At 42.5% G+C, this 16,783-nt stretch overlaps 1 protein-coding gene across 7 annotated transcripts; it reads right to left on the reverse strand.

Moving 5' to 3' along the window:
* Positions 1 to 40: 40 nt before the first annotated feature.
* Positions 41 to 16,421, reverse strand: RhoGAP71E (Rho GTPase activating protein at 71E). 7 transcript variants are annotated; one of them, XM_001353101.4, is made up of 7 exons: positions 15,213 to 16,419; positions 8,138 to 8,339; positions 7,876 to 8,059; positions 7,706 to 7,768; positions 6,365 to 7,239; positions 3,302 to 3,731; positions 41 to 1,770 (listed from the first exon to the last, which is right to left on the reverse strand). In XM_001353101.4, exons 1-7 carry the CDS (start codon positions 15,659 to 15,661, stop codon positions 1,313 to 1,315), a joined length of 2,661 nt encoding a protein of 886 aa, XP_001353137.3. In that variant the 5' UTR covers positions 15,662 to 16,419; the 3' UTR covers positions 41 to 1,312. The 7 variants fall into 7 exon arrangements, with proteins under 7 accessions (XP_001353137.3, XP_015042555.2, XP_015042556.2 ...); XM_033384081.1 differs by lacking the exon at positions 41 to 1,770 and having other exon boundaries at positions 2,168 to 3,731; positions 15,213 to 15,825; positions 16,246 to 16,421; XM_033384083.1 differs by lacking the exon at positions 41 to 1,770 and having other exon boundaries at positions 2,168 to 3,731; positions 15,213 to 16,213; positions 16,324 to 16,407.
* Between the last annotated feature and the right edge of the window lie 362 nt (positions 16,422 to 16,783).

Genomic DNA, 16,783 nt, shown 5'->3' on the forward strand with positions numbered 1-16,783 from the left:
CATCTCTCTTTTTAACATTATAAAGAATTTTTCATTGTGTTTGAAAAGTTCTTCAAGCTAGAGAGAGGGCAAGTGGAATTTTTTGATGTGAGCAGTCCAGGGGGACTTGCCATGAACCGCATACTTGGTTTTGATCTAAAACTACTAATAGTCGTAGAGGATTCGCTGAGTTCTATACAGCATGGAATTATCTTGGTTGTTGTTGTTGTTGTTGTTCTTGTGGTTGTTGTATCTATTTGATTGTTCCGCGGTGGAGCAATGCCATCAAATCGTATAATACTTATGTACATAAATAAATGTATTGCATGTCTCTTGGACACACAGACACCTACGTATGTATATTGTGTATATATGTATGTTTGTACACATAGCAATATATAAACGATGACAAAATTCAAATATTGGCATTACACATTGTTCTCGTTAAGCAGTTACAAGTATAATTTGAAAACGCTTATTCAGATTTAAATGCTAACATATGTTGTTATAATCCTTTCAAGAATTATTATAGAGGTAAAATATATATTCGATTGGTTTGCTCTGCTTTTCTCACTTATTCGTATCAAAAATGTATGTAAATCTGTTATGTGGCTTTTGATTGAGTTTTGAGGAGCTTCATTCAATTGATTTAATTCGATTTGAAGAGCTTAGACATTATAATATTGGAATTATATTCAGTTAGGAAAGCCAGTCACGAAATCGACTGGCTCGATTGTTCAGATGATATATGTATGTATCTATACGAGTAGTTTAGACATGCTTCTTGCGTCGTTGTTTCGGTTTGCGATCAGGTGTAAAGTATTCGTTTGACAATGATTAAGTTTCAGTGAGTTTCCTTTTGGTAACAACAGAATATCAGAATCGAATCAATCAATTTACAAACAAAATGAACGTTCACTAAAATTTGGCAATTTTTTGCAATGTATTGTTAGTTTCAGTTATAGTAGATATTGGTTTTGCTTCCAGTTTTGTTGGTTTGTTTAACTAAAGAAAATCAGCCTTTTCTTGCATACACAATAAATATATATAATTATCATTATCTAATATATGAGATGTATGCATGTATGTGCTTAAGTTGGAAGTATACATACGCACAGATGCATACATACATACATATATAAAAAAAATTTGTATTTTCTAATGTAAAGTTTCAATTTAAAATCGTTAGACCTAAACCTAGTTGTAGCTGTTGAGGGGATGAGGTGTCGGTATCGGTATCGGTGTCGGTGTCGTTGTCCTAATCCTCCCCCTGATTCTTATCTTGTTGCTAGTCCTGTTCCTATTCCTGTGCCTGTTCCTATTCCTGTTCCTGTTACAGCCGGGGCGGTTTGAAGCTCAGTGTAGTGCTGCACTCGACCCCCAGCTGGTGCTCCAGTGTGTCCATCCTGACGCCGTTTCCATCACTGCCGCCACACTCTGCTATGGAATTCCGCACCGACGACGGCTGCTCGGCGGCCGGCAAAAGGCCCACCATCAGAAGCGGCCTGTTCAGTGCCTGATTGACGCTGGCTGATGTCCCTATTCCCGGTCCAGATCCGGCGGTCAACTGATCACTGCCCAGGCTATTGCTACTGTTGCTCTGACTATTGCCGCCGATCTGCTTCTCCTTGTTCCGTCGCAGCGAGGATCGGTACTGGCGTGGCACATTAATGAGCAGGCGCCGTGTGGGATTGTGCTGGCCGCCGAGACTGGAGTTGACGTTGCTGGCATGGGGACGACGGGAGGCATACTGTATGGACTCGGCGCTGTTACTCAAACGGATGTTGCCAACTGATCGAGTTACAGCAGGGACAGAGAAGAGAGGAAAATAATATTTATTGATCAGTATCGTTTGATTCAGCGACAGGAAATAAAAGATTGTTGCTTGTTCTTGTGGCGGTTGCAATGCAAGTTGCCGTCGTAATGATTGAATTGATTGTTGCTGCCGTGATTGCTGGTTGGTTATGTTTGGGGCGATCCGAAAACAACACAGAAACGAAGACTCATTTGAACAAAAATCCGAGAACAAGCGAAGAGACACAAAACTTGGTTAGTACACAAAACAAATTTTTAAAAACCACAATAATTACAATATATTGGTGTACATATGTATGTATGTATGTGTGTGTTTATAAAGTGTGCCACATGTAAAACAACACAAAAAGCTTTCAAAGTTTCTCCTTTGGTATACACAGTATAAATAAATACATTAATTTATTAATAAAAAAAGCAAACACACAAAAAGCAAAAAATAATGGAAGTGATCGCTACATACACAGACAAGGAAACTCCTTAAAACATTACACAATGTTTAAACAGAATAATAAATTAAACAACTAAATTAAAACCAATATTTAAATAGTAAATTACAAAATTAAGTAATACGGTTGCAAGTAAGTGTTATTCAATACTCGAAAATTGCTTGCAACGGGGAAATCGGTTAACATGTACGGGAAATCGGTTTATGTAAAGAGAAGCCCGGGATATGATTTATTTTCTCCGACTTGTTGGCTTCCATTCGAATAAACGTTCAACTCCACGTGGATTGCATGTCCGTGGCTTTTTTTAATTCCTCCGAAGTAACACACAACAAATATAAATAAATTAGTTTTCGATTTCTGGATCGTTTAAATGTATGTATGTATGTATGAATGTATGTATATATGAATGTACATATAGCATTAGTATGGTCATAAGCAAAAGTCATTATCTTCAAATGGATTCAAATGGATGCAATTGGTAGCCACAAAACACAAGACATTCCATTTTTGTTTCTCTCCTTATCCTCTTCTTTTTTAAAACAAAAAATCTAAAACATTGAAAATGACAGTGGCAAAGTTGTTGTTGTTACTGCTCGTGTGGTTGCCGTTGCTGCTGCTGTTGTTGTTGTTGCTGAGCCGACTGACACTACGCCGGGAAAGGGGCATTGTGGAGGAGGACTGCTCCTCAAAGGATTGATACAGTGAGGAGCTGTTGCTGACCAGTCGCTGCCGCTGTCGCTGACGATGAAGCTGTCGTGGCACAGACATGGGCGTGGAGTGGCGCAACAGCAGCAGCGACTGGCGCGGCTCCTTGTGCTGCTGCAGCTCATGGGCCTGCAGTGTGTGGAGCCGGCCCCCATCCAACGAATCGCAGTCGCTGTCCTCCTCAGCCAGAACAACAACCGCAGCAGCGGGGACAGGTCGGTTGGTGGTGCTGCTGGTCAAGCATTGTGTCGAGTAGTAGCATGAATGGTTGAGCGGTTCGTGTAGAGAGAAGGCGTGTCTGGGCACCGCCAGGTGGTCGCTGCTGTTAGTGTTGGTGAGTCCAGCGATATAACTACCCGAATTGACATCAAGCAGCAGGCGACGGGGCTGCTGCTGTTGTGGATGCAGATGCAGATGCGAGTGCGGATGCTGCTGAGGGGGCCTTAGAAGGCCTTTGGAATGTATATGTTGCTGCTGCTGCTCCCTCTGATGGCCGTAGCTATCTTCGGTGTCCATCATGTCGCCCCAGAGCTGCTCCTGTGGGGATTCATGCTCCTGCTGCTGCCTGCGATAGAAGTGATAGAGCAGCGCCGCCTGGTTCCGGTCCCCGTCCGCATGGGCCTGGCGCATGTCCCGGGTGCTGCCGCCACCCAAGTAACCAGCGGCGGCGGCAAGGCAGCAGTCGCTGCACGTGTCCGCCGGCATCTGCAGTGAGACGACCGCATCCCGAGGCCCCAGGAACCACTCGGAGCGGGTGCGCATTCGGGCGGTTTGGCGTTCATGGACCTAACATTTCAGTTTTTCGGTTCGGTTTTGCACCCATTTTTTCGATTCGGTTTTCATTTGTGGTTGTTGTTGTTGTTGTTGTTGTGTTGTTGTACAGTTGTTGTTATAGTTGTGGGGGAAGACGTGGGGGGGGATTCAAAATGATCACATTAGAGTTATTGGCAATTAAGAATGTTCTTTTCTAACTATCGGAATTCATTTTTTCACTTAACTATAAATTACTTTAAATACAAAACAAAACAAAAAGAACCAAAAAGTTTAAGAAAAAACCAAAAATGTATTAAGAAACGAAAAGACTTTAACAATATTTTAAATTTAAATTATGCAATGTATGTATTTATGTAAATAAAATATAGCAGAATCAGCGCAGTGGAAATAAGTGCAGGATTGTCAAAATACAGTACGTATTTTTGTAAAACAGGGAAGGAAAAAAAACCATACATATAGAAGCACTAGGGGTATTTTTGCAATCATAGAAAAGCTGAACACACTCACAGTGAATACCCCTGACGTGCTAATGATTTAACCAGGCACAGGCACATTTTTAAGAAGAAAAGCGCTTGGATTGCATTGGATCTCAGGGTGAAAAAATGATACTGTTTAAGCGCAAGCAACACTTAGTAAATAGATTCGGGGGAAAAGTAGGATAATTACAAGTTGGATCGTGTTTTGTAGATGCTGCATGACATTGGTTATTCGAAAACTTAAATTAATTTGGTTAAATATTAAACTATTTATGTATATGGGTGTCGCGGGGTGCCTCAAACAGATCAAAACCATGTTAGAGACGCCACAAATAGCAGTCAACTAGATCTACATAGGCAGGAAAACAAAATCCAAAACTACATACGTGCAGCGTAACGTAATAATAATACAAATACAAAAATAATAGTAGGTAGTTAAGGTAACAAAAACATTTGGAGTCAACTTAAGGTTTAAGGTAGGAACAAAACATTTACAAACTAATTAGGTGGTTAAGTGGTTGCTTGTGATACGAACACTAGAACTTCTTGTTTAACACTAGAAAATCAATATCTAAGACGTCTAATGTACAATTTTTGAGCTACTGCTGTGGATACATATTTGTGTAAGGTGTATTAATTATATCTGATTATATTTGACCCAGACAGGAGGCTTTTACTTGGTCCCTTTAAGTTTAGTACGATTAAAGTAGATCCCAACTGATACTTTTGGAGTGCTCATGTTAGGGATGGAAATGTAATATGTAACAGACACTAACATAGATCGCTCTCCGTCGGAAAGACATTCAAATGTTCCCTAGATAGCAGAGTCCCGCCAATGTATGTTCGTGTATGCATTCCCTATATGCCTCGAACCCTTCAAACATTATACATATGTATATACAAAAGAACAGTTCTGTACAGTAATCGGTAATTCACTTGAGAGCAAACTTACAGCCAATAATTGTCTTAGCCCAATGGTCGCCTTGAACAAACTCATTTTTGTATCTTGCAGGCTTTAGGTTTTAGCACTCGTTTTTTATTTAGTGAAAATATGTCTTTGGGCATAGGTAAAGTGGGTTTATAAAATGGTATTGTATTTCATGTTTCGGTTGAGATAGTTACACATTTTTGTTTAGTTTTGTAAGTAATTCTCGTTTCGTCTAAGAAAAACTGAATTGAAAAATCAAATATTATAAATGGGAAAACGGAAAAACTGATAATCGGGTAATCGGGTAGTCGGAAACTTCAGATACGTTTATAATTAATTAATTGTGTTTACAGAGTTTCGGTTTTTTTTGTTTGTGGAAAATTAATGTTGCGTTGCTTGTTGCATGGTATTTTTGTTGTACCGTTCTCAGAAGCTTTAAGTGCGTTTCATATGGCTTACAATAATGAATATGTAAGTTAGGTTTTGTGGTGTGGTTTTATTTGTTTGTTTGTTTGTTTGCTTGTTCTTGTTGTTGTGTGAGTATTGTAGTTATTGTTGTTGCTTTGGCAGGCGGAAAACGTGTGATCTAGGTTATGATAATAACAATACCAGAACTAGAGACATGGAAAATATTCAACATTTGTGACCAATTTGCAAAGTGATTGAGTTAGAAGAGCGAAATACTTAGTCAAAAAAAGTGTTTATATAGTATTAGGAAATGCCTTTCGGTGCATTTCCAATTCGCAAAATGCAAACGAAATAGAAATAGAAAAAAAAATAAACTTAAACAAAATAATGAACATACAAGAGTTTGATGTAGTAAGGAAAGATGTATACATACATATAAAAAGGGTATAAAAGTGTTCGCAACAAAATCAAGTAGTAAAGAATTCCATTAGGAGATTTAAATAAAAATTTCAAATGAAACACAAGGGTGGCAAAAGAAAAAACAGAAACAAAAGAAGAAAAACTAAAGGAAAAATGAAAAAAGTAAAAAGTAAAAACTAAAAATCAAAATCAAAGCCTTTCAACTAAACTATTGATTATTCTCGATTATAGTATTCTTGATTAATGTTCTTCCTGCAAAAGGAAAACAAAACTTGATATTCGAGCAGAAATTTCGTAACGTTAGGGGTCTATGATCTAGGAAGGTTTTTGTTTTGTTTAATATTACGGTCATATCGGATCGACGGGGGATCTTAAACGGAAATCCTTGATCCCAGCAAGAACTCGTCCCTCACCTGTGGCAGATACGAGAGGCTCTTGGTGCTCTCCGCATAGCGGTTGACGGCCCTCAGCTCCTCCATGGTCATGCCGTTGTTTCCCCCGTCGCCTGCGGTGCCCGAGGTCGCTCCTGCATTGGAGCCGACTGGCCCGGCTGAGTTCGAGCTACAGGAGCTGCTGTGGCGTATGCCGCGATTGCAGCGGCTGCAGGTGCGCTGCTTTGGCTTGGGCGGCGTTGGATTGCCCCCGGCAATGGCAGGGGCTTCGGGCACAGTGCGTCGCTCGCCGCTGCCGTCGAGGCTTTTGGTTCCAGTGCGGAGGCGTCTTTGGTGGTGGCTGCTGCTGCTGCTACTGGGCACCGGCTTCTTCTTGTTCTGGCGATAGCGACGTTTCACAACGGTCATCTCGTCCTCATCCTCGTCATCGTCGTCCTCATCGTCCTGCAGCTGATGATGGTAGTTTTTTGTGGCCTGACGATGCTTCTGGCGATAGATGGCCCGCAGCTGGGGCGGCGCCTGCTCTTTCATTGCAGGAGCACTTTCAATGCAGCTCAGTTCCAGTTCGGCGGGAAAGTCCGGATGAGCCCCGTCCAATTCATCGTTGTCCTCATCATCGTCGGCATAGTCATCGTAGTCGTAGTCTGTGGCATTTCCGTTGGCATTCCCATTCCCATTGCCGTTTCCGTTGCCGTTGCCGTTGCCCTGGCGCTTGGCTGGCAGTGGGGACGAGGTCATGGCAAAGATTCCGGGTCCCTCCAACGAGACGGAGAGACGGGCGCAGCTCTCGATGAACGAGTGCTCTGGCGAGACGCCCAGCGAGAGGACGCTGTTCTCCAAAGCCGAACTGGAGCTGGTCAGCAGAGCGGGTGTCGAGCGGGATTCCTCCTGGGCCACTAAATGGTCAGCATTTCAAGTTGTTAGCAAATGGATTGATGATTGATCTTTTTCTTGTTTTTATCTTCGTTTTGGAATGAGGAACTAACTAATATACGTACACGTATACGTATACGTATATAAATGCATGCAGTAAGCGTAACAGATGGGGGTGCGGGATGTGGGAGTTGATTAAACCCAAAGGCTCTCGGTACACCTCTACGTTGAGCTTATCCACCAATACAGAGGAACGGGAGGAGTGGGTGGAGTGGAGTGGAGTTAAAGCGGACAGTGTGTATATGTATGTAGTGTGTGGGTGTGTGTGTGTGTGTGTGTTTGTAGACATTCGGGGGAAACGGGGAAAGAAGAGTAGTATTCCAGAAGCAAAGCAAAGGTAAAATCTATCTATTATCTATCTATATCTATGCATATACGTATATATAAATATATTTGTGTGTGTGCGTGTATCAATCAGGTGGTACTCACGTAAGCCCCAACGCTCGCACTGGCACTGCAGCCAGGTCTTCTCGGCCTCCAGAGAGTGTTGTACTGTTGGGGAATGCGACAAGACAATAACATAATAACAAGCGTTCAATGTGACTAAACTGATTGGGGCCGAGCGGTTTCCAAGTCTCTGCTCTTGTGGCAACACTCACGTGCGTATTTCTGTTGGGCCAGCTTGCCACGGGGCGGTGGGGGGTACTGAAAGCTGCATATCCACTCGTCCTGCACCTTCAGAATGCGACCCGTGACGCGGGCATAATATTCATAGTTCTCTCGGCCAAATATATCGTGTGTGGCAAACTTATCTATTATATTCTGCATGATCTTAGTGGCAACCTGAAGCGAAACGTAACACGAGAAGGAGACAGTTAAATGTATATAGAATTTGGTTAACCTTCGAGCGGTTCCTCTCACCTTGAACTTGAGGACATCCTCCATGCGGGCGGTCTTGCCGTCGCTGACGCAGGACTGAAAGAAGCTGGGGGCGACCGAGACGCCCAGGGCCTCGCTGGTCATCCCGGTGGATGCATGGGCCGCATTGCTTGCTATCACTCGGAATGTGCCGAACAGTAATACCAAGAGATGCTGTGTGTATTTCGGCAGGGAACTGAAGAGTCTGGAGGAACGAAAGAGTGCAAGAATGTTTAAATGTGCATACATATATTTTAAATATTTACTAGATAGCGGCTATCATAGGCTGAGCTGTCGTTGGCCGTTGTTGTTAGTCATGTTCTTTTTTTTATTATTTTATTTTTATTACAAAAGGGGTCTGATTCATCCTTTTGGTTACAGTGAGTACTATCCAACTACCTATCATAATCATCATCCTCATCGCCACGATTATAATCGTCGTAGCCGAAGAAAGTCTAGTCTGTGCTGCCCCTCAGAGCCGATGTCTGGTCGCACATTGTTCACACTTTCATTTCGACGTGCCTTTTGATTTTTCGAAACAAATGGTTGGCTATTCAGCTGTGGCAATATCTCAAGCTCCGGACCCGAAGTAAAACTGGTTGCGACTGGCCACCTCCTAAGCGTCCGTCCAAATTACACAACCTCGTGGATGTAGCCACACCGAATCAGAGCCCCAGCCAGCTCCAGCCAGCGCCAAGCCAAGCAAAACGAACCATCCAACGAAAAGGATAGAAAAAAAATTGAAAATAAAAAAAAGCATCCCCAACCCAATCAATTAATGCTTTAAAAGCAACTGTGCACACCCCCCCTCCCCCTCTCTCCCCACTCTCCGCCGAGAGCTGGCTCTTAAAAAGTGAAAACTACTCGTATGGGAGATCCAGCAGCAAATGGAGAACTGCGAGAGAAAGACAAATGGAAATGGTGATGGAAAGGGGTGTTGAGCCGTTTGACAATGGGCTTTATACCATTGTCTGTACTTATGCTATACCGAGCTTTGGCTATTGTCTGGCCCTATTTACAGATTTTCGATTAAGACTAATGAGAGAGAAGGTCCTCTGAGAGACGACACATTAATACGGTTATTGGGGAAACGGATGATAGTTGGACACTCTTCAAGAATGTGTGTCATTACATTACCTCGCTTCGGAGGCCTTCTGGGAACGGAGTGATTCTGATATTCGATTACGAGGAAATGTCTAGTACCAAGAACAGATTATTTAATAATATTTAATGCTTTGATATAGATAGATATATAGCAGATGTAGCATATATTTCATCGGCAGATCGTTTTGGATATCGGGCGTGGTAAGTCTGTTCTGTGGGGAACTATTTAGTATTCTAGATTTATTGGTCGTTGAAGGTCTAGGGAGCGCCAAAGTTATCGCCTTATCGACTGTAGTGTTTAAGAAGATGTGAACAACCCTATCAATGCCGTCTTTAAACCGTTGAACCCTTGAAAGCAAACAAGAAAGTTATCCCAAAAATGGGAAATTCATATCTTATCGATTTTATCTTCACTATTCAATGTTGCGGCTGCTCCTCCGCAACAAAAACAACCGTCTATATAGATTTTTGTAGTTGTGTAAATAGGTATTCCCTCCTCCTCCTCCCCCCCAAATGGTAAAAAGTCAACTACCGAAAGCGAAACATGTGTTTTCGTCTGTTGATACTTAATTATGGGAGAGATAAGAATTATTATCTCTAAGCCAAACCGAACGGAACCGAACCGAACCGTACCGTACCGTACCGTAGAGAGCCGGGTGGTTTCCGAGCCTTACAGAATGAATCTTTTTTGCTGGAAAATAATGAGTAATTGTAGTTTAATGTTTACTTTATCGTTTGATTGTTTGCTTTCTGATTTCGATGGACTGATGGACACGCTTTAGATTGAATGGCGGCGCCGTAGCGGTCTCTGGACTATCTTACAAAATCGTGTTACGCATGCGCCGAATCGACTTTAGCCTTTAGCTTTTGGTCGACTAATTAACATAATCAATAAACCAAATGAAAATATACGCAAGCAAATAGGAATAACACACCAGCCGGGCCGGCATATGTCCAGGCATATGTATGTATATTTCCACGAATTGATGCTAAATACATGGTTTGCCATCTGTAGTCTCTTTTGTTAATATATTTTCCTTGCCTAGCTTCTGGTTATCTATCGTTCACTGACCGACAAAATCGTCATTTTTTAGATGAATCATTTTTTTTTGTATTATTCACGTTGTTTATTTGCCTTGGTCTTGGTCTTGGTCGTCGTCGTTTTTTTTTTTCATTCATAAAAAATAAATATGTATGTCCGAGCATTTCTTATACAGATTTTTTGTTTGTTTTTTGCCGCATTTGATTTGCCTCTGTAACTGTATTTTATCACAATTTCATATGAGCCATACATACACGCACACACATGCACATATCATCGTAGAAATGCATGTGTATGGGTAAGTTTTTGTCTCAGTTTGTTACGTATGAGAGAAGTCTCGGATACGGAGATACGGATTTCGATGATGATGCTGCTGCTGCTGCTGCTGCTCTGCCCTGCTCTGCTCTGCCCTACAGAGAAACCAGTTCCTCGATATTCCCACCAAACAGCAAGCCGCACTCTACTCTTGTGACACTTTCGAGAGGAGAACTCCAAGTGGAGTTGGGTTTGGGCTTGGGTTGGGTCTGGCGGTCCGCGTAAGTGATAAGTGGAAATGTCATACAAAAGATAATTGAGTTTCCCCGCGCTCAAAGCATACAGAAATTGAAATTTTACAGAAAAGCTGTGCATTGTATTTTACATGGAATTCAAGCGAACGATAAGTTTATAAATAAAATGCATATTATATAAATTGTTCGCAAGGCGGGGAGACCAAGTAATACTTTAACTGTTTAAGAACTATGTATGTACCAATGAAGTAAATGCATTCAATGGCTACTAAATGGATAAATGGATTCATGCTTGCTTCCGTCATCAGATATCACATACATACATACATATGTATGTGTGTGTGTGTTTGCACATAAATAAATAAGATAGGAATGTTTTGCAAGGCACAAAGTTCAATTGCACTTTTTAGCTAACAGATTTTAACAAAAATGTGCGTCAATGGAAGGGAAATGATAGAACAGAACAGCTTTGGCCTACTAAGCGGGCCCTGTCCGGGGTCGGTGGTCAGTCTCACAATTAAGCTCATACATGTGTACATATTTACATACTTATGTACACATGTATGCATGTACATCTCCTCCTTATGTTCCTCTGCCTGATTCACCCTTTCTCTCTCCCTCTCTCTCTCTCTCGCGCGCGCACTGTGTGTCTCTTGCTGCAAGACCAGCATCAATATTCAGTGCGGCAAATCCAATCTGCATCTTCTGTTCGGTTCCACGCCCAAGTCGGAATCGGAATCGGAATCGTATCCGAAGCTGGAGCTGGAGCTGCCTTTGTGCGAAAACATAACCGCAGCAGAAGCAAGTTTTTTTATGGTGCTGAGTGCTGATGTTGTATAATGATGAACCCAGCAACAAAACCAGAAGCATCATCAAAAGTCCAATATCGGGAGGAGCTACAAAAGCAGCTTCTGGTCTGGCCGCAGTATTTGATGCCCTTGCAAATCGATCACTTCCATGGAGGCGCTTTCTGAGTATCTTCAGATAGTCCAGTCCAAAAGCCTGACGTTGCCTCGACGCTTTCAAACTCGGTATTGTTTGAACGATATTTGTATGTACAACATATGTACATATGTATTCTGCACTCCGTCCATTCTAACCTATTGACCAATATTCCAGCTGTATGCACATAAGTACATGTGCGTATGTGTTCTAAGTGTAGATATCACCATATGCGATGACGACTTTGACCCAACTATACGAAACCAACGCAAACGCAAACACAAACGCCAACGCCAACGCCAATGCCCTGATTACACTCGACAAACACATACATATGTATGTATGTACATATTTGTCGCGCCTTAACAATTAATAATAATAATAACAATGCAAGGAATGATGTTTTAGGTGGGGCATTTCAACGAGCAGCTTCTGATTTTGGTCAATTCTTTGGGATTATGTAGAAACCGATGGACCGAAGTTGTGTACAGCCACTCCCATGCGGACAGGACAAGCTTATATTTATTTAGTGGGCTTTTGATGATGATCAAGAACATAGGGATGGGCGTATTAACTTTGACCATATTGACTTCTGAATCTACAAATAAGTAACTGCCACGGGAACCGCGTATAAAATTCGGTTGAAAGTTCAGGGCATGGGCGGGCCTGTTAAAGTGGTGGCATTTGTTATTTCTTGGAATTTTCAGTCTATTTCCAGGGAAAAAAGAATGGAAAGAAGATTGGCACAGACGTAAAAAAAGAGCAATAGTCGTAACAGAAATGAGAATAATAATAATAATAATAATCAGGAAGCAAAAATCAGTCGGCGGGAGAAGGAGGAGGGCGGCGTGAGGCCCTTTCAGACTTCGGATGATGACTTATAGGCAAGAACATTGTCTGCCTGTTGTTAATTCCATGTGGGACAATGCGTCGTTGTCTTTTCTGGATGCGGACGGGGCCGCTGCAGTTTTTCCATTTGTTTGTCTAGACCCTGGAGTCTAGACCAACAAAAGCGGGCAAATTCTCTTCCCTCTGTGTGTGTGTGTGTGTGTGTGTGTGTGTCTCTCTCTCTCTTACTCTGACGTACGCGTATTTTGCACTTATCAGTATTCGCAGCAGTGTCTCTCAAGCAGACAATTGTGTATAAAGCATACGAGTAGAGTATTAAGCATTAGCTATGCTATCGCCAGAGACGAAGCAGGAGAAAGTGCGTAATTGTTAGGAAGAGAGAAAGAGAGTGAGCTGGCAGATGGCATCTGGCAAATAGCATATGGCAATGCCATAAACAGCTGACAACCGTTATTTCATTGATTGCGGTTACAAACATGCAACCCGCTCTTCTCATTCCAGATTCCAGGGTGTAAGTGGAACCAACAACAATCAAAGAGACTCCTTAAAAAGCTTGAAAAAAGCTTTTTCCAGTTAGTCAACAAGTTGCGAACACCAGGACTAAACATTTGAAGAGAGCGAGAGAGAGAGAGAGAGTGGAGACCACTGTGCTCTGCTGTGAACTTGCTCTCACAAATTAACTGTGCTGCAGCGTTCCGTTCCCTTGGCTTTGTGTGCTTGAGGGTGTGTGTGTAATTTACACAAGACTAAAATAATACACAATTCATTTATAATTTTGGTCAATTGCAAAAACGTGCAACAATGACGTCGACGCGCTGCAATAATCGTAACAACAACAAATCCAACGATGTGCCAACTGATTGAATTGAGCGTCTGCTCTGTGGGTGCACCAGGGGGTTGTCGGTTGTGTGTAAGAGGCGGGCGGGCGGGCGGTTAGGCTGGCACCCGAGAGACCGAGACCTGTTGTTGGTTGTAGTCTAGCTATCTCCCTCTCTCTCTATCCCTCTCTCTGTCTCTACTTTTGCGTTCAATTGATAAAGTTTCAAACGCGTGTCTATTTATAACAGTGTATTTGATGCTTTTTTAACTTTCAGATGGGCGCTATTTTCGCGCATTTTGGTTAATTCGATTGCGGTTGCTCAATGCTTTGTTGGTGTTGGTGCTCGTTTTAGTGTTGTTGCTGTTGCTGGTCGCCGCGGCTTGCGCCTGCCCCAAAAAGCAAATAAACAGAAGAACAGCAATAGCTGGCGAGCGGGCAGCAACAATTACAAAGTTGAAAAGTTTAGACGCAAACGCACATGCACACGCACACGCACACAAACACGCACACAGGTAAATAGGTTGCAAAACGTACACTTCACGCCAGCTCCGCTCCGCTCCCTCTGCTGGGGCCACGGTGATGTGAAAATAATTTGGCGGTCGATATCCACGCATGTAGAAGTTTTAAAATTTATGTTTTATTGCTGACGTTATTTGTTTACACGCACATCTAGCATTTAATGTAACCGATGGACTCTGCTGACGCAGTAGCATCTATCTTCGTCCCGCCCAATGTTTAACAAATTGCCCAGATACACACATGCCAGATGAAGCCAAACACAGACTAAAACAAATCAAGTCCTACTACTAAAGGGTAGGGCAGTCCAAGAGTCCCTTTTCGCGTGTAATTAAAAAGTTGAGGGGAAACACTCAGCGATCGATCTCTTCCTCTCTTTCCGTACCTAATCGCTTTCGACACTCGAGCATCTTATGGGCCAGCAAACAGGGCTAGGAGCTCGGAGTGCCTTACCTTTTATTGCTATTTCTTGAGACAATCTTCCCGGCAGCTCAAACAGCTGCCATTCACTTAGCACCCGTAACTCTGCCTCTTACTTGCAGCCAGAAAACAGAAACAATGGCAGATTGCAACAGCCACAGCCACACCAACAGCCAGAGAAACAATTTTCGTATGGCATTAATTGAGCGTGCGTGCGGTGTTTGCCCACGCTTTATGCTCCAATTCAGTTGGTTAGAAATCGATTGCAGCAACAACAAAAACAAACAAAAGCCAACAAAGCCTCTCAAGTGAAGATGAAAGCTTAACCCCTACAATGTTATAAGGTAATACAAGACTTCCTATCATTAATTGTATTCGAAACAAAATACAAATATTAAAGCTGGGAAACTGTGAACAGTTGTTCCACGAAATAAACCACTTTCGGGAGTACAATTACTATTTGCGCACATGCATATGTACTAAATCCATCAAACATGCTGCCATAAGAAATGGAAACCAAACCCCTTGAAGCACATATGTACATAGATATGTATTTACATATGTACATACATACGAGTATGTACAAGAGTTAAGCAATCATTTGGTGCCGTGCCAACTGTTAACTGTTAACATTCAAGTGAAAATTGGTGAAAATACACACAAATGTCTCAGCAAGTGCCAAACAACAAAAACAAAAACAAAAACAACGACAACAACAACAACAGAAGCTAATGGAGGCAAGCTTTCCAGTGAATTAACTCCCCCTGGAGATTCTCAGAGCTGCAGCCAAATCTAGATCCGGTTCAGCAAGTTTATCGCAAGCTAGTTACACTACCAATACAATCACGTTTATGCATGTGTCTGTGCATCACTCACCTGTGTAAACGCTCCGTCTGCTCGGCTTCGTTCTGCAACTCGTTGATGGCAAAGAGCTCCATCTCTCCGTTGCGGCCAAAGATACCATTTGGTATCTTGCGCAGAAACTTCTTTAAAACACTGGCAATGGTGAACACCGAATAGTTGTCGACATTGACCAGCCGACCCGCCTGGAGGAAGTGGATGAGCTTCTTCATGGCCCCCTGGTGGCCGGGAGCCCGGAATACGTCGCGACGGTTGGGCGACTCTTTGTTGAGCTTCAATATGAGCACGAGAAGCGGGGCTGGAATGTTGTTGTTGTGTTTACAAACCTCCTCCAGGGATACTCCGAATTTCACCTTCTCCAGGCGATAGGGATAAGCGGGCGCAGTCGCCGGGTGGCCGCAGGAGGTGACCACGTTGCCAAGATCGGCGGCGCGTCGGTGAACGCGTTCAGCCCAGCTGGACATTGTTCGTCGTGTTTAGGTACGACTGTGCGGTTTTCCCTGTATGCGTGTGTGTGTGTGTGTGCGTGTATGCGTGCGAGTTTTTCACAAGAAAAATGTGGTTTTCTTTCCACACAGCTTTGTTGAGATTTTATGGTTTTATGCTAGCCAAAAACATGTTCACTTAGCTGGAATGATAGTTGTTGTTGCTTTTTAATTTTGACTCTCGGTCTCTCCCGCACTCTCGCTGGCTCACTCTGGCAGCGGCTCTCGCAAAAATGCTTATACAGGAATTAATCAACAAAACGCAGCTTCGTTTGCCTCTGCTGCTGTTATTATTGTTGTTGCAGGTATTGCTGCTCCTTGGGCGTTGTTTGAGTTTTATTTTGTTTTATGAAAATGTATGGTACGATATCTTAAGAGGTGTGCAGCACACAAACAAACACAAATGAATTTGGGTTGCTTTGATTAGAGACTTGATCCCTTTTTTTCACGCTTGCCACTCCTTTATGCATTTTTTTTGCTGCTTCTCTTTAGACTGCGTTTCGGTTTTTTGCGTAGGCCAACGCCTCAGAACTTGAATAAGTGGTAAAAAAAAAAACACTTACATTTTCTATTATATCACTGAGCTCATTATTAACAATTGTTGTTAGTTTTAAATTAAATTTATAGCATTTATTTCTCACACGACTTTCTCGCACCCATTTACACCTTGCCCCTTGCGACGTTTTTGTGTGCGTCGTCAACGAATGTACAAAAAAACGTCAAACGCGTGACGTTCGGGATTTTGCGAGAGAGCTCATTTTTGCGTTCGATATAAAAACGATATATATCGACAGATGTTCGACGCACAGTGGGCCATAGCCGAATAGACGTGGCAAAAGTCATTTTTGACTGTATTTTTGAATATACGCATCGAATAGAGAATTTTTGGAGACTTCAAGAATGTCGGAAGTTTTGAGTGTACGAGCCTTCAAAGTTGTCTATTTTTCAGTGACTATTAATATACTCCATATTCAAACACATATATAAGTAGGAATAGGAAGTAAACTATCCTTCCAAAAGCCCCACTGTGCGACGGTGCGTTCAAGGTGGGTCACTATCACTCGGTCGATTGTATTGAAATCCCAGAGAAATCGATAATAG

The sequence above is a fragment of the Drosophila pseudoobscura genome, chromosome X, assembly GCF_009870125.1.
Source record: "Drosophila pseudoobscura strain MV-25-SWS-2005 chromosome X, UCI_Dpse_MV25, whole genome shotgun sequence".
NCBI classification, from domain to species: Eukaryota; Metazoa; Arthropoda; class Insecta; order Diptera; family Drosophilidae; genus Drosophila; species Drosophila pseudoobscura.

Bases quoted from the DNA above. Each gene is read 5' to 3' on its own strand.
- RhoGAP71E (XM_033384081.1), bottom strand. From the start codon at position 15,661: ATGTCCAGCTGGGCTGAACGCGTTCACCGACGCGCCGCCGATCTTGGC. The intron at 8,060-8,137 runs GTGAGAGGAACC...GTTTCGCTTCAG, and splicing joins AGGATGTCCTCAAGTTCAAG to GTTGCCACTAAGATCATGCA. The intron at 7,769-7,875 runs GTGAGTGTTGCC...ATTCCCCAACAG, and splicing joins GGCCCAACAGAAATACGCAC to TACAACACTCTCTGGAGGCC.